Genomic DNA, 14,293 nt, shown 5'->3' on the forward strand with positions numbered 1-14,293 from the left:
AGCCCCTGCCCTCACAGGTCCCAGCCGGGTCCATTGTATGGGGACAATGGCTTTCTGAGCCCGGTTCCTCTGCGGGCAGGAAAGCCATAGAGCCCCACGCCGCTGCCACCGCCCACGACCCTTTGAAGGGCCTGCAGCTCTGGAGCCTGTCCCTTGGCCCCTACCCCTTGCCAGCCTGGCTGGGGCCCAAGGCTCCCCAGGGAGCAGCCAACCCTCTCGACACGTAGGCAGAGAGGCACTGATCGGCCAGCCACACGCAAAGCTTGGAAGCCGCAACTCAAGAGTCCCTCCCCCCAGGAGCGGACCAGCCCCTCTGGCGTCCCCCTGGGGCCAGGCTGCGGGTGGAGGTGGGGTGTGCGTGTGTCCTGCTGAAGACAGCATCGGGCCTGGGCGTTGGCAGGCCCTTGGTGCTGGAGCTGGGCGGGGGGCCGCAGGAAGGGCCAGCGGTCCTCCTGCAGGACGGAGGACAAGCACAGTGTCCCAACCCCCCCAGCCTGGCTGGTCCTGGGGCACCCCACTGCAGGATGGGGGCAGAAAGAAGGGGTCCACAACCCGGGGCTGTCTAGGGCCACAGGCAGCTGGGGTGCAGCGTCCAGTGGGCTGCAGGCTGAGTGCACACGGTGCACACTGTGCACTAGGCACAGTTGCACATGCAGGGGCGGTCAGGGTCCGGGAGGCAGCAGGCCTGGGGCTGCGAGGAGGGTCCAAGAGGCCCAGCAGATTCCTAGGCTCCCGGTGAAGCCCCAGGGCTAGGGGCTCGGATCACCTTTTCTCCGGGCCAGTCTTTGCTGCCTTGCTGGGCAAGGGGGTCCTCAGACCCAGGAAGGGGACAGGGCCAGTGTATGAGAGATGGTGAGCCTTTGATGCCTGTGTGTGGTGGGAGCCCAGCCAGGCAGGCCCTCCCACAACGTGTTGGTGGCCTTGACACGTTGTGGACAAGGACTGCACACCCACTTTGAGGCTCCTAGTCTTTATTATTCAGGGAATACAGCGTTCCCAAGGGTGGCGCCCGACGGTGCCCAGTGGCCGCCAGGGGGCAGGGAAGCTGAGGAAAGTGCCCAGGGCCAGGACAGATGGCTGGGCACCCCGTCCCCCTAGCGGTTACATGTGTGGTCTGCAGTTCAAGTCCCTGAGAGCCCGGCAGGACTGTCCGCAGCCTTGGGTGCCCGACACTCTTCCCAGGCCCCAGCTGCATCAACAAAGGACTAGGCACCCGCACCCGCAACGGCAACCCCACACCGCCCGCCTCGGACCTGCCAGCGCCTCCCCACCACGCAGTCTGTCAGGGCTGCAGCCACCCAGAGGTGGACGGAGGGGGACACTGTGACCCTGGGAGGAGCAGGCGGCAGACAGAGGTGTTGCTGCCCAGTTCCAGGACTGCCAAGGGGAGGTGCTCACCCCAGCAGACCCCATGGGGCTCCCGCTGGGTTCCCTGAGCTGGACGCATCGGAGGCAGCCCCAGACAGAGCGGACACTGCCCTGGGACCTCAGTCCCTGGGGGACGCCCAACCCCTGCCCCTCCTCCCCAGAGCCCACTGCTCTCGGGCGACACTGGTACCCATGGACGGCCGTCAGTCCCGCCTCTTGCTCGGGGCCCTGACCCAGCCGGAAGCCACCATGGGGCCAGAAGAGGGCACCTGTTGGGGGGGCAGGTTGTGTGGGCTCAGTACACACAAGGCTGGGGGATGAGCAGGCTGGTGTGCCCATGGTTACTGGTGACAGTGGCCGGCAGGCCGGGCAGGTGTGGGAGAGTGGCCTCTAGGAGCCACTGGACAGATGTCACTCACCAGGGACAGCTCTGGAGAGGCGGACACAGAGAGCACTCCTCCCAATCTCCCTCCTGCTCACCTCTCCCTGCCCTCCGGGCCCCACTGCCTACCTGGGACACCCCGGAACGGCCGAGGAGGCACTAGCCAGTGCCCTGGTGGGCCGGGTGCAGTTGCAGACCTGGCCCCATCCTCGGAGGAGCCATGGCCCACCCGCCCGCTGCAGCCCTGTCAGAGGGTAACTGTGGTTCCAACCCCACGGCTCGGGGGATGGGAGGGTATAGGCCCCACCGCCCGGGGCAGGATGCGCGACCAGCAGGTGCTACACACAGACACGAGCCTGGGTCTTGGGTGACCCTCCTCTCTGGGGAGCAGGCCCCATCTGGCCACAGCCCCCACTGCAGCCCACCTGCTTGCCGGGGCCTGGCACCGGTAAGGAGGGGTCCGGTGGCTGCAGACAGATGTGTGTGAACACATGCATGTGCATGCAGGGAGCTGCACACACAAGCACGAGGGTGGCACACGTGGGAACACACACGGCTGCGCGGGGACAGGTGTGTCCTTGCGCGCTGCCCTCCGCCCAGGCTGGCGCTGGTTCGTCCATCCTGTTCAACCGTCACTCAAGTCCTCCCTACACGACACTGGGGAGGGGACCCGCTGGCCAACGGGGCCGGACGTGCCTGCTCGCTGCCTGGGGCCCCCACGCAGGGACCCCAGCCTTGCTCGTGTGCTGGCCTCGGGTTCCAGCTCCACAGGCTCAGGGATGGGCCCGTGCGTGCTAGTGGGTGGACATGGGCTCCTCAGATGGTCAGCGCAGACAAGTGTCCAGGGCTCTGAGACCCTCCTCACCACCTCCCCTGGCTCTGCCGTGAGGTAGTGGAAAGCCGTGTGCCCTTGCCAGGATGAGCCTGTGGTCGCCGGCCAGGCCCCAGCACCCAGGAGGGGGGTGGCTGTCACGATGCGGCCCAGGGAGGTCCCCTCCATGCAGCGCCCGTGTCCTTCGGCCTCCCGTGGTGCCGTCCAAGCCAGGCAGGCAGTCCACACGCACCCCGCCCGCAGGGAAGGCCCAGGCCCAGGCTGGAAGCGGCCTCACCTGCAGGCAATGGCGCGCAGCGGGGGTGATGCATGCTCCGGCCGCTGCCGGATGCTCCTCCTCGGGGCTGCACCCGGCCTGAGTCAGGCCCCTGGCCCTCGGAGCATCTCGGGGATGCTGACCCTTGGACCCTGGACCGAGGGCTCCCAAAGGCCCTGGCCCTCTCCCTGGCCCGGGCGCCCAGGCTCTCCAAGCCTCTAGGGTGCCCATTCCTGCCGCCCACCCCGCAAGGACACAGGTCAGTGGGTGAAGTGGGGGCTTGAGGCCCTGTCCCAGCCGCTGCAGCCCGTAACCGCAGATGTGGGACAGGCGCAGACAGGCCTGCGGGTCCCCCTCAAGCCCACACATGTGGCCGTGGTGGCCGGCACACAGGGTACGGGCCACAGCCCAGAGGGGCCCTACCGGCTGCTAGCCTGGGCCTCACCCCTGACCAGCACCTTGACCGCCACCCAAGCATGAACACCCCACATGCCCTCCCACCCACATGACCCTCCACACCGCACCGTCTCGGGGACAGTCCCTCCCACCAGCCCTTCTTCCCTGGCCGTCTCCATGCAGGAGCCAGACCCTTCCTGCTTCAGCCAGACTCCTGCTCGCTGCCATCTGCCCCCAGACCTCACGTGCCAAGAGCCCCACCTGCCCATCCAGCCTCCCCGGGCCTCCTCCCCATTAAGTTCCCTCGCCTCCGGGCCTTGGCCCCGCCGGCCACCCTGAGCGCCTGCCTCTTCTCTCAAATCCCCTTCCCCTCTGCCAACGCCCCGTGGGATCCCCTCCCTCCCCTGCTTTGCAGGTCCGCCTCTCCCACTAGCCTCTGCCCACTAGCCTCTGCCCGGAAACCTGCTCTGGCCCCGCCTCCCAGCGGAGGCGCTCCCCTGCACTGAGCCCCGTCTCGAAGCCTGCCACGTACACCGTGCTGCACCGGCGGCCCTGGGTCCCAGAAGGCGACCTGGTCACCTCCAAAGCCACAGCTACCCCTCCACACGGGGGTCCTGTGGGCCCACCACCCTCGGTCCCTGCATGGCACAGCGAACACCCCAGAGCCAGACGGCCAGTGCCCGGGACTCCCTGAAGAGCCGCTGCGGCCCAGCCCTCCCTCCCACGAGGGGCCCCGGCCGGGACAGCCCACGCCACGCACAGGCTCAGGCACTTCTCACGGGGGTGGATGTGAGGGGGGTGCGGATGAGGCCCGAGCCACGTCCTCACCGTGCTTCTGACAACGGGGCCAGGGGCCTGCTATATGCCTCTCCCACCCCCATGGGCTGGGCGCCCTGCTGTGGCCTCCCTCCTCCAGGGCCGGCCACGGAGCCCGGCAGGGAAGCACAGGCCACAGCCTCAGCGGGCGTCCGCTCGGGCAGGTCTTCCTGTCCCACCAACGCACAGCTCTCGCCAGCTCTCTAGGGCCAGGACGGGTGCAGCCAAGGACCTCAAGATTCCCTGCCTGCAGACTCGGCCACACTCCGGCCTGGACAGACGGCTGAGCCCTGGGGAGGTGATATGGCCTGGCTTGGCTGCCGTCAGGGGGGCCGAGGCCGGGGCCTCAAGGGACAAGAGCTCCTGCCCTCCCTCCCTGTCCATGTCCAGAGCAGGGTTGTCCACACTGAAGCCCTCAGAGTGGTCCCTGGGCCTTCAAGTGGCGGGGCTGGGCCCCTAGCTGGAGGGAGGGCAGTGGTGCGGCCAGGACCCTCGGTCTGCCATCCCTCTACAGACCCTGAGCCAGGCCCCAGCTCGAACAAGACTCCGCTCTCCTGACTCCGGCTTGGGGCAGGGTCAGGCCAGCCGCACAGGCCGCACACCCCCAGGGCCGCTGGGCACCCGACGGTCCCTCATCTGCGGAGAGCACTGCTGACTCAGGTCACCGGCGGCTGAGCCACACCCGGCGCAGGAGAGGCCAGGTCCGGCTGGAGACACGGCGGCGGTAGGGCTGGGTGAAGCACTTCTCAGCCCGGGGACGGGTGGGGGCCGAGGCACCTAGCTCCGCAGGGACAGCCCCCCGACCCGCACTCACTTCCCAGAGTGGGCCTCCAAATGCCTCAGTGTCCTCCTGTGGGGCAGGAGGGTGCCGCCTGCCAAGGTTCCTGGGCCATAAGACCCACGTCGGACCAGACGCGCAGACACCGGCCCAGTCCCCTTGCCGGGTAAACGCCCCTCACGGCGCTCCAGACGGGGTCCCGGCAGCAAGTGCCACGGAGGTGCGGAGCAGCTGCGGTGAGGGCTGCGGGGCTGCGGCTCAGTAGCCATCGTCTTCCTCGCCGTCACAGCCATAATCTGTGGGGCACAGAGGACAGCCGTGGACACCCTGGGGCGGGGCCCACCTGGGCGGCCCCTCCTGGAGGGACTCAGGCCCCCTCTTCCCGTGCTGTCTTCACCTCCCCAAGGCCCTGGGGCCTGGCTCCCACTGGCCAGGCAGCCCCCCTGCAGCCTGGAGCCCATGGCCTTCACAGCACTCGGGCTCCCCACATGGACGCACCGATCTGCGTCTTGGTCCCAACCTCTGTCCAGAGTGAGAGAAGGTCTCGTTCAAAGCTGAGAGATCTGAATTTAGGGCTAGTCAGGAGCAGAGGATTCGTGCCTTTTTCTAGGAAGTAACCCCCACCCCCACCCCCACCCAGGGCCTGCCGGCCCCCAACCAGCCTGCAGGGTCCCCTCACCGTTGCTGCCCATCATCTGCAGGGCGCTGACGCAGGGCTCCCCGTCCTCCTCGTCGGGGTCCTCCTCGTCGGGGTCCTCCTCAGGGGGGTAGGACACAGGCCCGCTCTCCACCACCGCTGCGGGCCTGACGGGCTCGGCTCCCAGGGTGGGCGAACTCAGGAGCAGGGTCTGCAACCAGGGCTCAGGCTCTGGGACGCCGCCTGCCCCGGGCACGGGCATCACAGCGCCAGCCTGGGCTCCCAGGGCCCGCTGGCCCATCCCGCCTCCTGGATGCTTCCCAGCCTTCGGAGCCCCCACAGCTCCCAGGCGGCCCCTCCGTCCAGCCCATCCACGCGAACGAGCACCCACGAGGCTTCCGTTTCAAGGCGACGGGCCTTGCCCAGAGGATGCGTTCCAGCCCCACAGCATGTGGCTGGGGCTCAGGCCCACTCCCTGCCGCCCACTCCCAGGGCCCTACCCCTGCCGCCCGTGGGCCTCAGGAATGCTGTGCACGGGCCAGGAGAGCCCACGCTCCCTCCCTGCCATGGGCTGATGCTCAGTGGCTCACAGACACAGTCCCCAGGCCCCTGTCCCGGGCCGTGGCCGCACAACGTACCTCCCCCACGGCTGCCCTCTTGGCCGGCGCGGTGGATACCATCGGCCTCAACCTGAAAGAGAGCACAGCGCGGCCTCAGTCCAGGCTGTAGCCACGGGTCGGGGGACACCAGGGGGCCTGCTGAGGGGCGGAGTCTCTGGCAGTGCACTGGCCACTGAGTGCCACTGAGGATGAGGCAGCCCCTCTCCAACTCTGCTCCCCCAGACCCCACACCCAGAACCCGGACCCCCTCCCCAGCACTCACCCTGATGTCATTCCTCCCAGCGAAGCCCCCCGGCCTCACGCTCCTCATCTGGCCCGGCCCAGTCGGCGTTCTGCCCCCTCTGCTGGGGCTCACGCCCACCCCGTGCCCCCTCTGCTAGGGCGTATCCTATGTGCACACACGCCCCATGTACGTGCCACACAGAAGTGTGTTGAGTGACCGCACCTGTCCCCTCCTGACAGGACAATGGGCCCCACGTCGCCACCCCCATGGGCCAAGTGATAATAAGCTTGAGTACCACCCCCCCGAGGGGCCACGGCACAGCGCTGGGAGTGGGGGTGGGACGGGGGCGGTTGCCGGAAGCTGGAAATCAGGGTTTTTCTGTGAAAACTTCCTTTTTAATGTTGGTAACAAAGCCAAATTCTAGCTCAAATGCTATGCCGGGTCGATGGCAGACAGCCCGGGGCAGATGTGATACTCGTTCGTCATTTGACGAGTAAGGACCTAAAATCGGGGGCACCAGGGGCTCCATGTGTAGAGCGTCCGACTCTTGGTTTTGGCTCAGGTCGGGATCCCAGGGCTGAGGGATTAGCCCTGTGCTCTGCTAGGCCTGAGGCCCCTCCTGTCTCCTTCCCCTCTGTTCTCCCCCCACTCATACTTCTGTGCTCTCTCTCTCCCTGCCTCCCTAAGATACGATTTTTTAAAAAGTGACCTAAGAGCGTCTGGGTGGCTCAGTGGGTTAAAGCCTCTGCCTTCCGCTCGGATCATGATCCCAGGGTCCTGGGATCCAGCCCCGCATCGGGCTCTCTGCTCAGCGGGGAGCCTGCTTCCTCCTCTCTCTCTGCCTGCCTCTCTGCCTACTTGTGATCTCTATGAAATAAATAAATAAAATCTTTAGAAAAAAAAAAAAAAAAGTGACCTAGAACCATACTGCCCCGGGGCTCTCCAGGCTGCTGGGTTCTGGGAGGTCTGCTTCAGCAGCGGCGTGTGGGGACGGCAGGGAGTGGCCGCAGCGGGAGATGCCTCCCCTGGGCCGTCCTCGGCCCGGGTCCTCCCTACAGCGGGAGGAGAGGCCAACGGGGAGGCTCTACTCTCCCCACTCCACACCCTCCCAGGAAAAGAGGCTGGCTCGCCCCTCCCAGAGACAACCCAGCCTGCAGGGTAGGACGCCCTCCTCAGCCGCCCGCCCCCCACACAGACACGGGCCGGCCAGGGCCGCAGGTGCAGCGTGGGACCCAGACGTCTGCTCCCAGCATCCAGGTGGGGAATGCACCCCCCCAGGCCTCCTGCCCGCGCCCAGCACAGTACCTCTTCCCCACGCTGCTCACGGGGTCAGCCCCGCTCCTGCCAGCGGGCGTCTTCCTCCGAGACAGCTTCCGGGCGCCAGCCCGCTCCTGGGGCTGCGCGTCGCCCCCCCGCAGGCTGCCCCCGCCCTTGCTGTTGAGGTCCTGGAGCACGCTGTAGTTGATCTTGCTGGAGATCTTCTTCTGCTCCAACATCTTTTCGATGGCCTCCCCAGCTGTGCTGGCCTGGATGGGCTCCCGTCGCTTACAAGACTTCTTGGGCTCAACGGAAATGGGGAAGTTACCGCCCCCTGGGGACCTGCTAGGTGCCTCGGGCGAGGTGGGGGCCCTGCCAGCTGGGCCCCGAGGGGGAGGGGCAGGGCAGCCAGCATCTGAAGGGAGCCCCGCCCCCAGGAGCCCAGGTGTACAGGGTGCTGGCCCAGGCCCCCCAAGGACGGCTCCGACCTCCTCCTCTCAGAAGAGGGAGGCCAGCCCCATCCCTCAGCTGCGGAGCTGATGGCAGGGCTCAGGGTGTGAGGCCTCTTGGGAGGGGCCCCCCGCAGCAAGCACTGTGAGCTGCCCACAGCCCACAGGCTGTGCTGGACACTGTCGCCACCTGCCCAAGGCAGAGGAAGGTGCGTGCTCTGGACAGACCACCCAGCATGGAGAGACCTCGTTCTGGGTGTGTGCCACCTACAGGAGCCTCAGCTGTGCCTCCTGCCGGCTCCTCCCGGCCCACCAGCCTGCCGACCACGCTACTAGGGGCCTCGAGCCCAGACCCCAAGCTGCAGGGCCACCCCCTGGAAAGGTTCTCAAGCAGACCAGTGAGCCACGCTGGGCGCATGCCTAGCTCCTGCCTTTCTTGCTCGGGGGCTCAACCACTCGCTTGTGGCCAGAGTCCCTGACCGGCCACACAGAAGCAGCAAGCCACGTCTCTGTGACCACCCGCAGGACACACGCGACAAGCAGGCTTTCCCAGGGCCCAGAGGGGGGATCCCAGAGCTGAAGCAGGGCCTTCAGTGGGGGTCCCGATGCCCCGACTCAGCCTAAGGACCTCCCCAAAGCTGAGGGTGCATCTGTCCGAGGGGAGGCCAGACCGTGCAGGACCGGGTGGCCGGAGCCGCCGCCCTGGGAGTCCTTCTGTGACTTGGGGAGGGACAAGGCGGGTCTCCCCGAGCCGAACGAGCCTCACCTTGTGCTCCTTGTAGATCCCCAGCTCCTTCTCCTTCGCGATTCTCGCCTCCTTCTCTGAAAAGCCCCCACGGCAGGATGAGCAGGGGCCCCACGGCCCCGGCCCCCGGGCGGGTGGGCAGGCGCTTACCCCTCTGCTCCCGCAGGTACTCGGCGTTCTCCCGCATCCACAGCTCCGCCTTCACACGGGCTTCCGCCTCGTTCAGGATGTACTGGGCAGAGCAGAGCGCCACACTCAGGTCTCGGCTGCCAACACGCTTACCCGCGGACGAGCCGGTCAAGGGCGGGCCTCTGACCCGCGGGCCACAGGCTCCTTACTGGGAGCCAGTCAGCGACGCCTGTCCTCCCCAACCCCTGCCGAGGCTGAGAGCGGGGGCCGGGTCCACACACAGGCCCGCGGGCACAAGAGTGGGGCCGGCCAGAGTGGGCGGACATGGGTTCCAGGGGCCATGTGGCCGCGAGGGGGATGCCCCACTCACAGGAGGGCCTGTGGGACGGCGGCGTGGGGCCCTGACCGTGCAGAGTTCAGTGGAGCTCACCCTGTCAATCTCCAAGTCGTCGATGCCGCTGAGGTCCAGTTCGCCGTCCCCACGTGCACCCGCTACAGGGAAGCACAGCGCCACAGCGTTTGCATCAGGTTCTGCTGAGCAGGTGCAGACGTCCCCGGGGCGGTCTCAGGACCCCTTCCAGGATAGGAGCCGCCTCCTCTGGGACCTCAGCTCTGGCCAAGGGCTGACGGCAGCCCCCTTGTCGCTGGCAAGCCCAGACCCCTCTGTGTGCCAGTGCGTGGCTCACAGCCCAGGGCTGTGTGCAGAAAGGACACTACTACACTAGCCCCAGCAGACCTGGAGGCTCCCTACGACACAGGCACCTTCGGCGCGGGAGCGTGGCTCGTCTGCCTCTCTGCTCACCGGTCCAAGAGACGGGCCCTCAGCCAGTCCTCAGTGATGTACTCGGGACATCCCCAAACCCTGCTGGCCAACCCCCCATCCCCGCGTCAAAAGCACAAGCCGCAAAGCCCAGCAGTTGACACAGCCTCTGACCACCAGGCGGCCCGCCCACACCGAGCAGCCCAGCACCCCCCATGCTGCAGCTCTGCACTCAGGCCCTAGGCAGGGGCCCCCCCCAGTATTCCCACACTGCTCCTACCCTCCATGCCCTGCCTGACTCCCTCAGCTCCTGCAGAATGGTCTCTCCCGGCCCCAGGGCCTTTGCACAGGTCCTGTACAACGGTCCATCCCACTGTCAGGGCAGGTGTGTGATACACGTCTGTACAGAGCACCCTTGGGGGGGCCCCGGCACACAGGGGCCAAGCCTTGGGTGCCCAGGGGCAAGGCAGGGCCTGTCTGCAGCCGGGAGTACCTGGGGGAGCCGATCCCGGCACAGGGCCACAACCTGCTGTGAGCAGCAGAACGCGGCAGAAGCAAACCGGCCTTCCTCCTGCTCAGGCCCCCGCTGCGGCGCCGGAGCCCCGCGGGGGAGGCTGCCCACGCACGGGACTGTGCCCACAGGCAGCGCTTGCCTGCAGCTCAGACAGACGCAGAGGGACAGGCAGCAAGGACCCTGCAGCCACCACCCAACCAAGCACACGGCTCCGGCCCAGCCCTGAGGCAGGGGGCTGGCGCAGGAGGAGTCTGGGGGCAGCGGCAAGCCCTGCTGGTATGCAGGGTGTCCTCACACCCTGGGGTCAACGACGGCCCACTCCGCCTGGCACGGGGGAACTGGCAGCAACCTCCCGGCCCGCCCTCCGTGAGGCCACATCCAGCGGCACCTCTCCCCGCCCAGATGGGGCGGGGTGACCTGGACCCAGAGCCCGCGGCCACAGCCCCCACCCCACCGTCGCCCCATCCACCCCTCCCCGGGCCTCCCCGGCACTCACTGGGCTCCTGGCTCTGGGAGGAGATGCACTCTCGGATGGAGTCCGAGATGCCCAGGCTGGCCGCCGTGGGCAGGGGGCCGAGCAGGGCCTCCAGGGCCGGGGGTCGGCTGCCCCCCTCGGGGCCTTCTGCCTCCCCAGAGCTGGAGGAGACGCCGGCGCTGAGCAGCTCCTGGTAGAAGTCCTCGTTTAGGTGGCTGGCGACGGCCTCCAGCTCCTCGTCCTCGGGGTCCTCCTCGCCAAACAAGCTGGAGGTGGAGTCCTCCACGGAGCCTGCGGACGCAGCGTCACACACCCCGTGAACCCGGCGGGAGCCGCACCGCCCCACCGCTGCGCCCGCAGACACGACCGTCCCGCTGCAGGAGGCACTCGCTCCACCGCATCAAGAGGCTGAGCCGCACGTCGCCGGGAGGCGGCCCCACATCCGGGTGCCCCTGGGGAGCCCTCGGCCTACACACCTCACGCTGCACAAAGTCGCTCAAAATAGACGCGACGGCTAAGAGCACCAACGCTTCAGGAACCGACGACAGAAAACGTTTGCAGCTTCCCATCGGGCAAAACTTCCGGGTGGGACACTGACAGCCCCCCCTACACGCCCCCGGCAGGACCGCGGCAGACTAGGGAGCTCTGCCGTCCCGTGAGCGCGTGTCCGCAGCACACCAGGAACACTCAGCGCTCCGGGCGAGGAGAACACACGACCCACCAAGGCTGCGCGCAAGGCCCCAGGGCGCCATCACCCCCTGCCTGGCTGGGAAGCAGCTCCCACCCCCGGTGGGCACGCGGCGCGGCTGCGGGAAGAAGGCGGGGCAGCTTCTCCAAGACCCGGGCCCGTGCCCTGCAGCCGACCCAGCAAGCCCGCAGCTCGGTGAGGGTAGAAGCAGTGTGCACGTGTGCAACGACCCAAACCTAGAATCACCCCGAACGTGCCCGACCGGCCACCTCTCCTGCGCCACGGACAGGGGCTGCGCACACCGACCCGGGCTGTCCGCCAGAACGGAGCAGCCGGAGGGCAGTCAGGACGTGCCGCGCCGTCTCGTGGACACAGAACTCCAGAAAGCACGACTGACTCCGGGGGCGGAGACTCACCAGGGGGCTGCATCTTCGCGTTGTGCTTTGTCGAACCAAATTTGTGAACGTCGCCCAACACAACGATTAACGTTCAGGACGTTCGCCCCAGAACGCCTCCCCCTGCTTTCCAACGTGAGAGCTCCCGGTGAGCACGGAGACTCACGCGGGCACGTCACGTCTTTGTGAACTTTCTCTGCGGGCAAAAAGCCGTCTGGTTCTTCGTACACAGGAAAGTTGTGTGGGGCTGTGATCCTTCCCGGGACCCTGCCGTGCCCCCACTCTAGGGCCAGGCCTCAACGGCCGTACACCCTACCCGTCCGCACTCCCGTCCCACAGGCTGGGCCTCGGTAGCACCTGCAGAGTCCGGCCTCCCCACCGGCCTCCTTGCTCCCAGCCCCCGGCCCCTTCAGCCTGAGTTAGACCATGTCATCCCTCGGCCCCTGCTCGGGACCTCCACAACCCGACTGCACCCCATGTAAGCACCAGCCTCCCCCACGCCGCTACAGGGCTCCCTTCCTTCCCCAGGCCTCTCCTGTAATGTCGCCTGCCCTGGCCAGTCCCTTCAGCACTGCGTGGTAGCTGGTGGCTGGGCAGGGAGCCTGGGAGCTGGGCAGGAGGGCGGCACGCAGGCCTCCTGGGTCCCATCACCGCTGGACGACCCCACCTAGCTTCGGGCTCAGTCCAGACAGAGAATGAAACGTCTGCCACCCCATGACATAGGAAAGGCCCAGGTCAGCAGACGTGGGGAGCAGGGAAGAGGGAGAGCACCCCCGACGTTCCCGTCGGAACAGGTGTGAGAAGCTGAGCCTGGAGCGGGAGGTGGGGTGGCCTGCTGGTGGCAGACCGCCGGCCGGCTTCCTCACAGCTGGGGCAGTGCACACAGGTGCTGTGCAGGAAACGGCAGAAAGAAAACCACGGGTGCAAAGCCAGGCCTCCCCACGTGCAGAGAACAGCGCCCCTGAGTCATAGGCGCACCGCGAACGGGCTCCGACTGCTAGAAGAGAAAAGTTTCCGGCTGGGGCACCACAGAGTCACACGCTGCACACACACCCCCATGTCAGAGCACGGCAGTCACCACACGGGCAAGCAGACACTGGCCACCTCCGTCCTCAAGGGGTCACCGGGCAGAGTGAGGACCAGAAGAGCTGGCAATGCCCTGGGGGATGCAGGGGCTCGTGGGTGTCCCCAACCACAGAAGACCACAAGGGGCACAGCACCAGTGACACCCCACGTGTGGGGACAGGCGTGGACACTTAAAGCAAGGCCGTAAGACAGATGGCGCTGCCCCAGCTGCAGACCACATGCCCGTCGGGAGCCTCAGCCTCAAAGGAAAACGCAAGCCGAAGCCTGGGCAGCGCGGAGCTCTGACGAGGCCCACGGGCTCCCTGCGCACGCCCCGAACACCGGAGCAAACCCCTCGGGCAGCGGCTCCGGGGGCCAGAGAGCGGGCGGGGCTGAGGGAGCAGAGCGCGGAGTTACCCACTCAGCCGACGGGGCGACATGATGACCGAGCAGTGCAGACGGGGCATTCACAGGGAACCAGTAACTACTTACAGACCAGAAAGAGCCAGGGAGAGAGATAACACCCCCACAAGGACACGAGCAAACGCACAGACTATGGGGGGACCCGGCCGGGGCGTCCCTGGGGGGGCAGGTCGCACTGAGCCCAGGAAACTCTACGTGCTCTCCACGGGCCCCACAAATGCCGAAATGCTCACCGATGGCCCAGACAACACCCAGGAAAAACCGTGCATGGGCACGGCCCTCTCAGGACAAGGGGGCACCCAGTCCCAAGCCAGCACTGTGTCCTGGGCGGCACCTGGACCACATGCCCGTGGCCACCACTGCCACTCAGCAGGGGCTAAAGGGCCAGGCCACGGCCTGGGCGTCGGGAGATGTCAACAGGCCGGACATCGGTGGCGAGTACAAAGCAGCGGTCTCTGCAGAAGACACGGTCACTCAGGTGGAAAACCCGTGACGGAGCGCACAGCAGCAAGGGCGGAAACAGAATTCCCGACCCACGAGCGCACAGGAGCTGACCTGGACACCTGGAGCTTCCAAACCTGGCGGCAGCGTTAGATTGGGGAAGGACACTGCTCGGGGCAGCAGCACCAGGCAGGCGGCCGGGTCCAGAAAGCAGTTCGGGAACACCCACGGGGCGGGAGATGTCCACTCTTGGGAGTGGGTCCACAGGGCGCTGGGCTGGGGCAGGGGCCAGGGAGCAGCGGCACCCGCCCTCCAGACAGTCCGAGGCAGGGGTGGTAAGCACCAGGCTCCTGCTGAACCAGAGAGACGTACGACGGGGCCCCGACAACTGGGCAGGAAGGCAACGTGGGAGCGTCCAGGAGCGAAAGACCCTGTGTGCGCGGAGACCCGTGCCCGGACACGGCAGCTCTGCGATGCCCCCGGCTATGTGGGAGGCACGACGGGGAGGAGGAAGCCACAAAGCAGCTGGGACGGCACAGGTGTGCAGCCGCCGGTGGCAGGAGGGGCTTCTGGCGGCGGTGGCAGAACAGCCCGGAATTAAGATCTGGGTGCTGAGGACCAGCTTCCCTCTGAGGCTGGAACCT

General features: G+C 67.2%; 1 protein-coding gene across 3 annotated transcripts in view; it reads right to left on the reverse strand.

Moving 5' to 3' along the window:
* Positions 1 to 3,454: 3,454 nt before the first annotated feature.
* The window catches only part of BRF1 (BRF1 general transcription factor IIIB subunit), a 45,094-nt gene continuing 34,255 nt past the window's right edge, over positions 3,455 to 14,293 (reverse strand). For 2 of the 3 annotated variants that reach the window (XM_080807649.1, XM_080807651.1), the window contains 8 exons: positions 10,659 to 10,928; positions 9,319 to 9,380; positions 8,910 to 8,991; positions 8,781 to 8,836; positions 7,614 to 7,870; positions 6,104 to 6,155; positions 5,508 to 5,676; positions 3,455 to 5,124 (listed from right to left, as the gene is read on the reverse strand). In XM_080807649.1, coding sequence (XP_080663775.1) covers positions 5,087 to 5,124; positions 5,508 to 5,676; positions 6,104 to 6,155; positions 7,614 to 7,870; positions 8,781 to 8,836; positions 8,910 to 8,991; positions 9,319 to 9,380; positions 10,659 to 10,928 — 986 coding nt within the window. In that variant the 3' untranslated portion in view covers positions 3,455 to 5,086. The remainder of the gene's footprint in view (positions 5,125 to 5,507; positions 5,677 to 6,103; positions 6,156 to 7,613; positions 7,871 to 8,780; positions 8,837 to 8,909; positions 8,992 to 9,318; positions 9,381 to 10,658; positions 10,929 to 14,293) is intronic. The other variant, XM_080807650.1, reaches the window with a different exon arrangement.

This window comes from Martes martes (assembly GCF_963455335.1).
Source record: "Martes martes genome assembly, chromosome: 7".
Taxonomy (NCBI): domain Eukaryota; kingdom Metazoa; phylum Chordata; class Mammalia; order Carnivora; family Mustelidae; genus Martes; species Martes martes.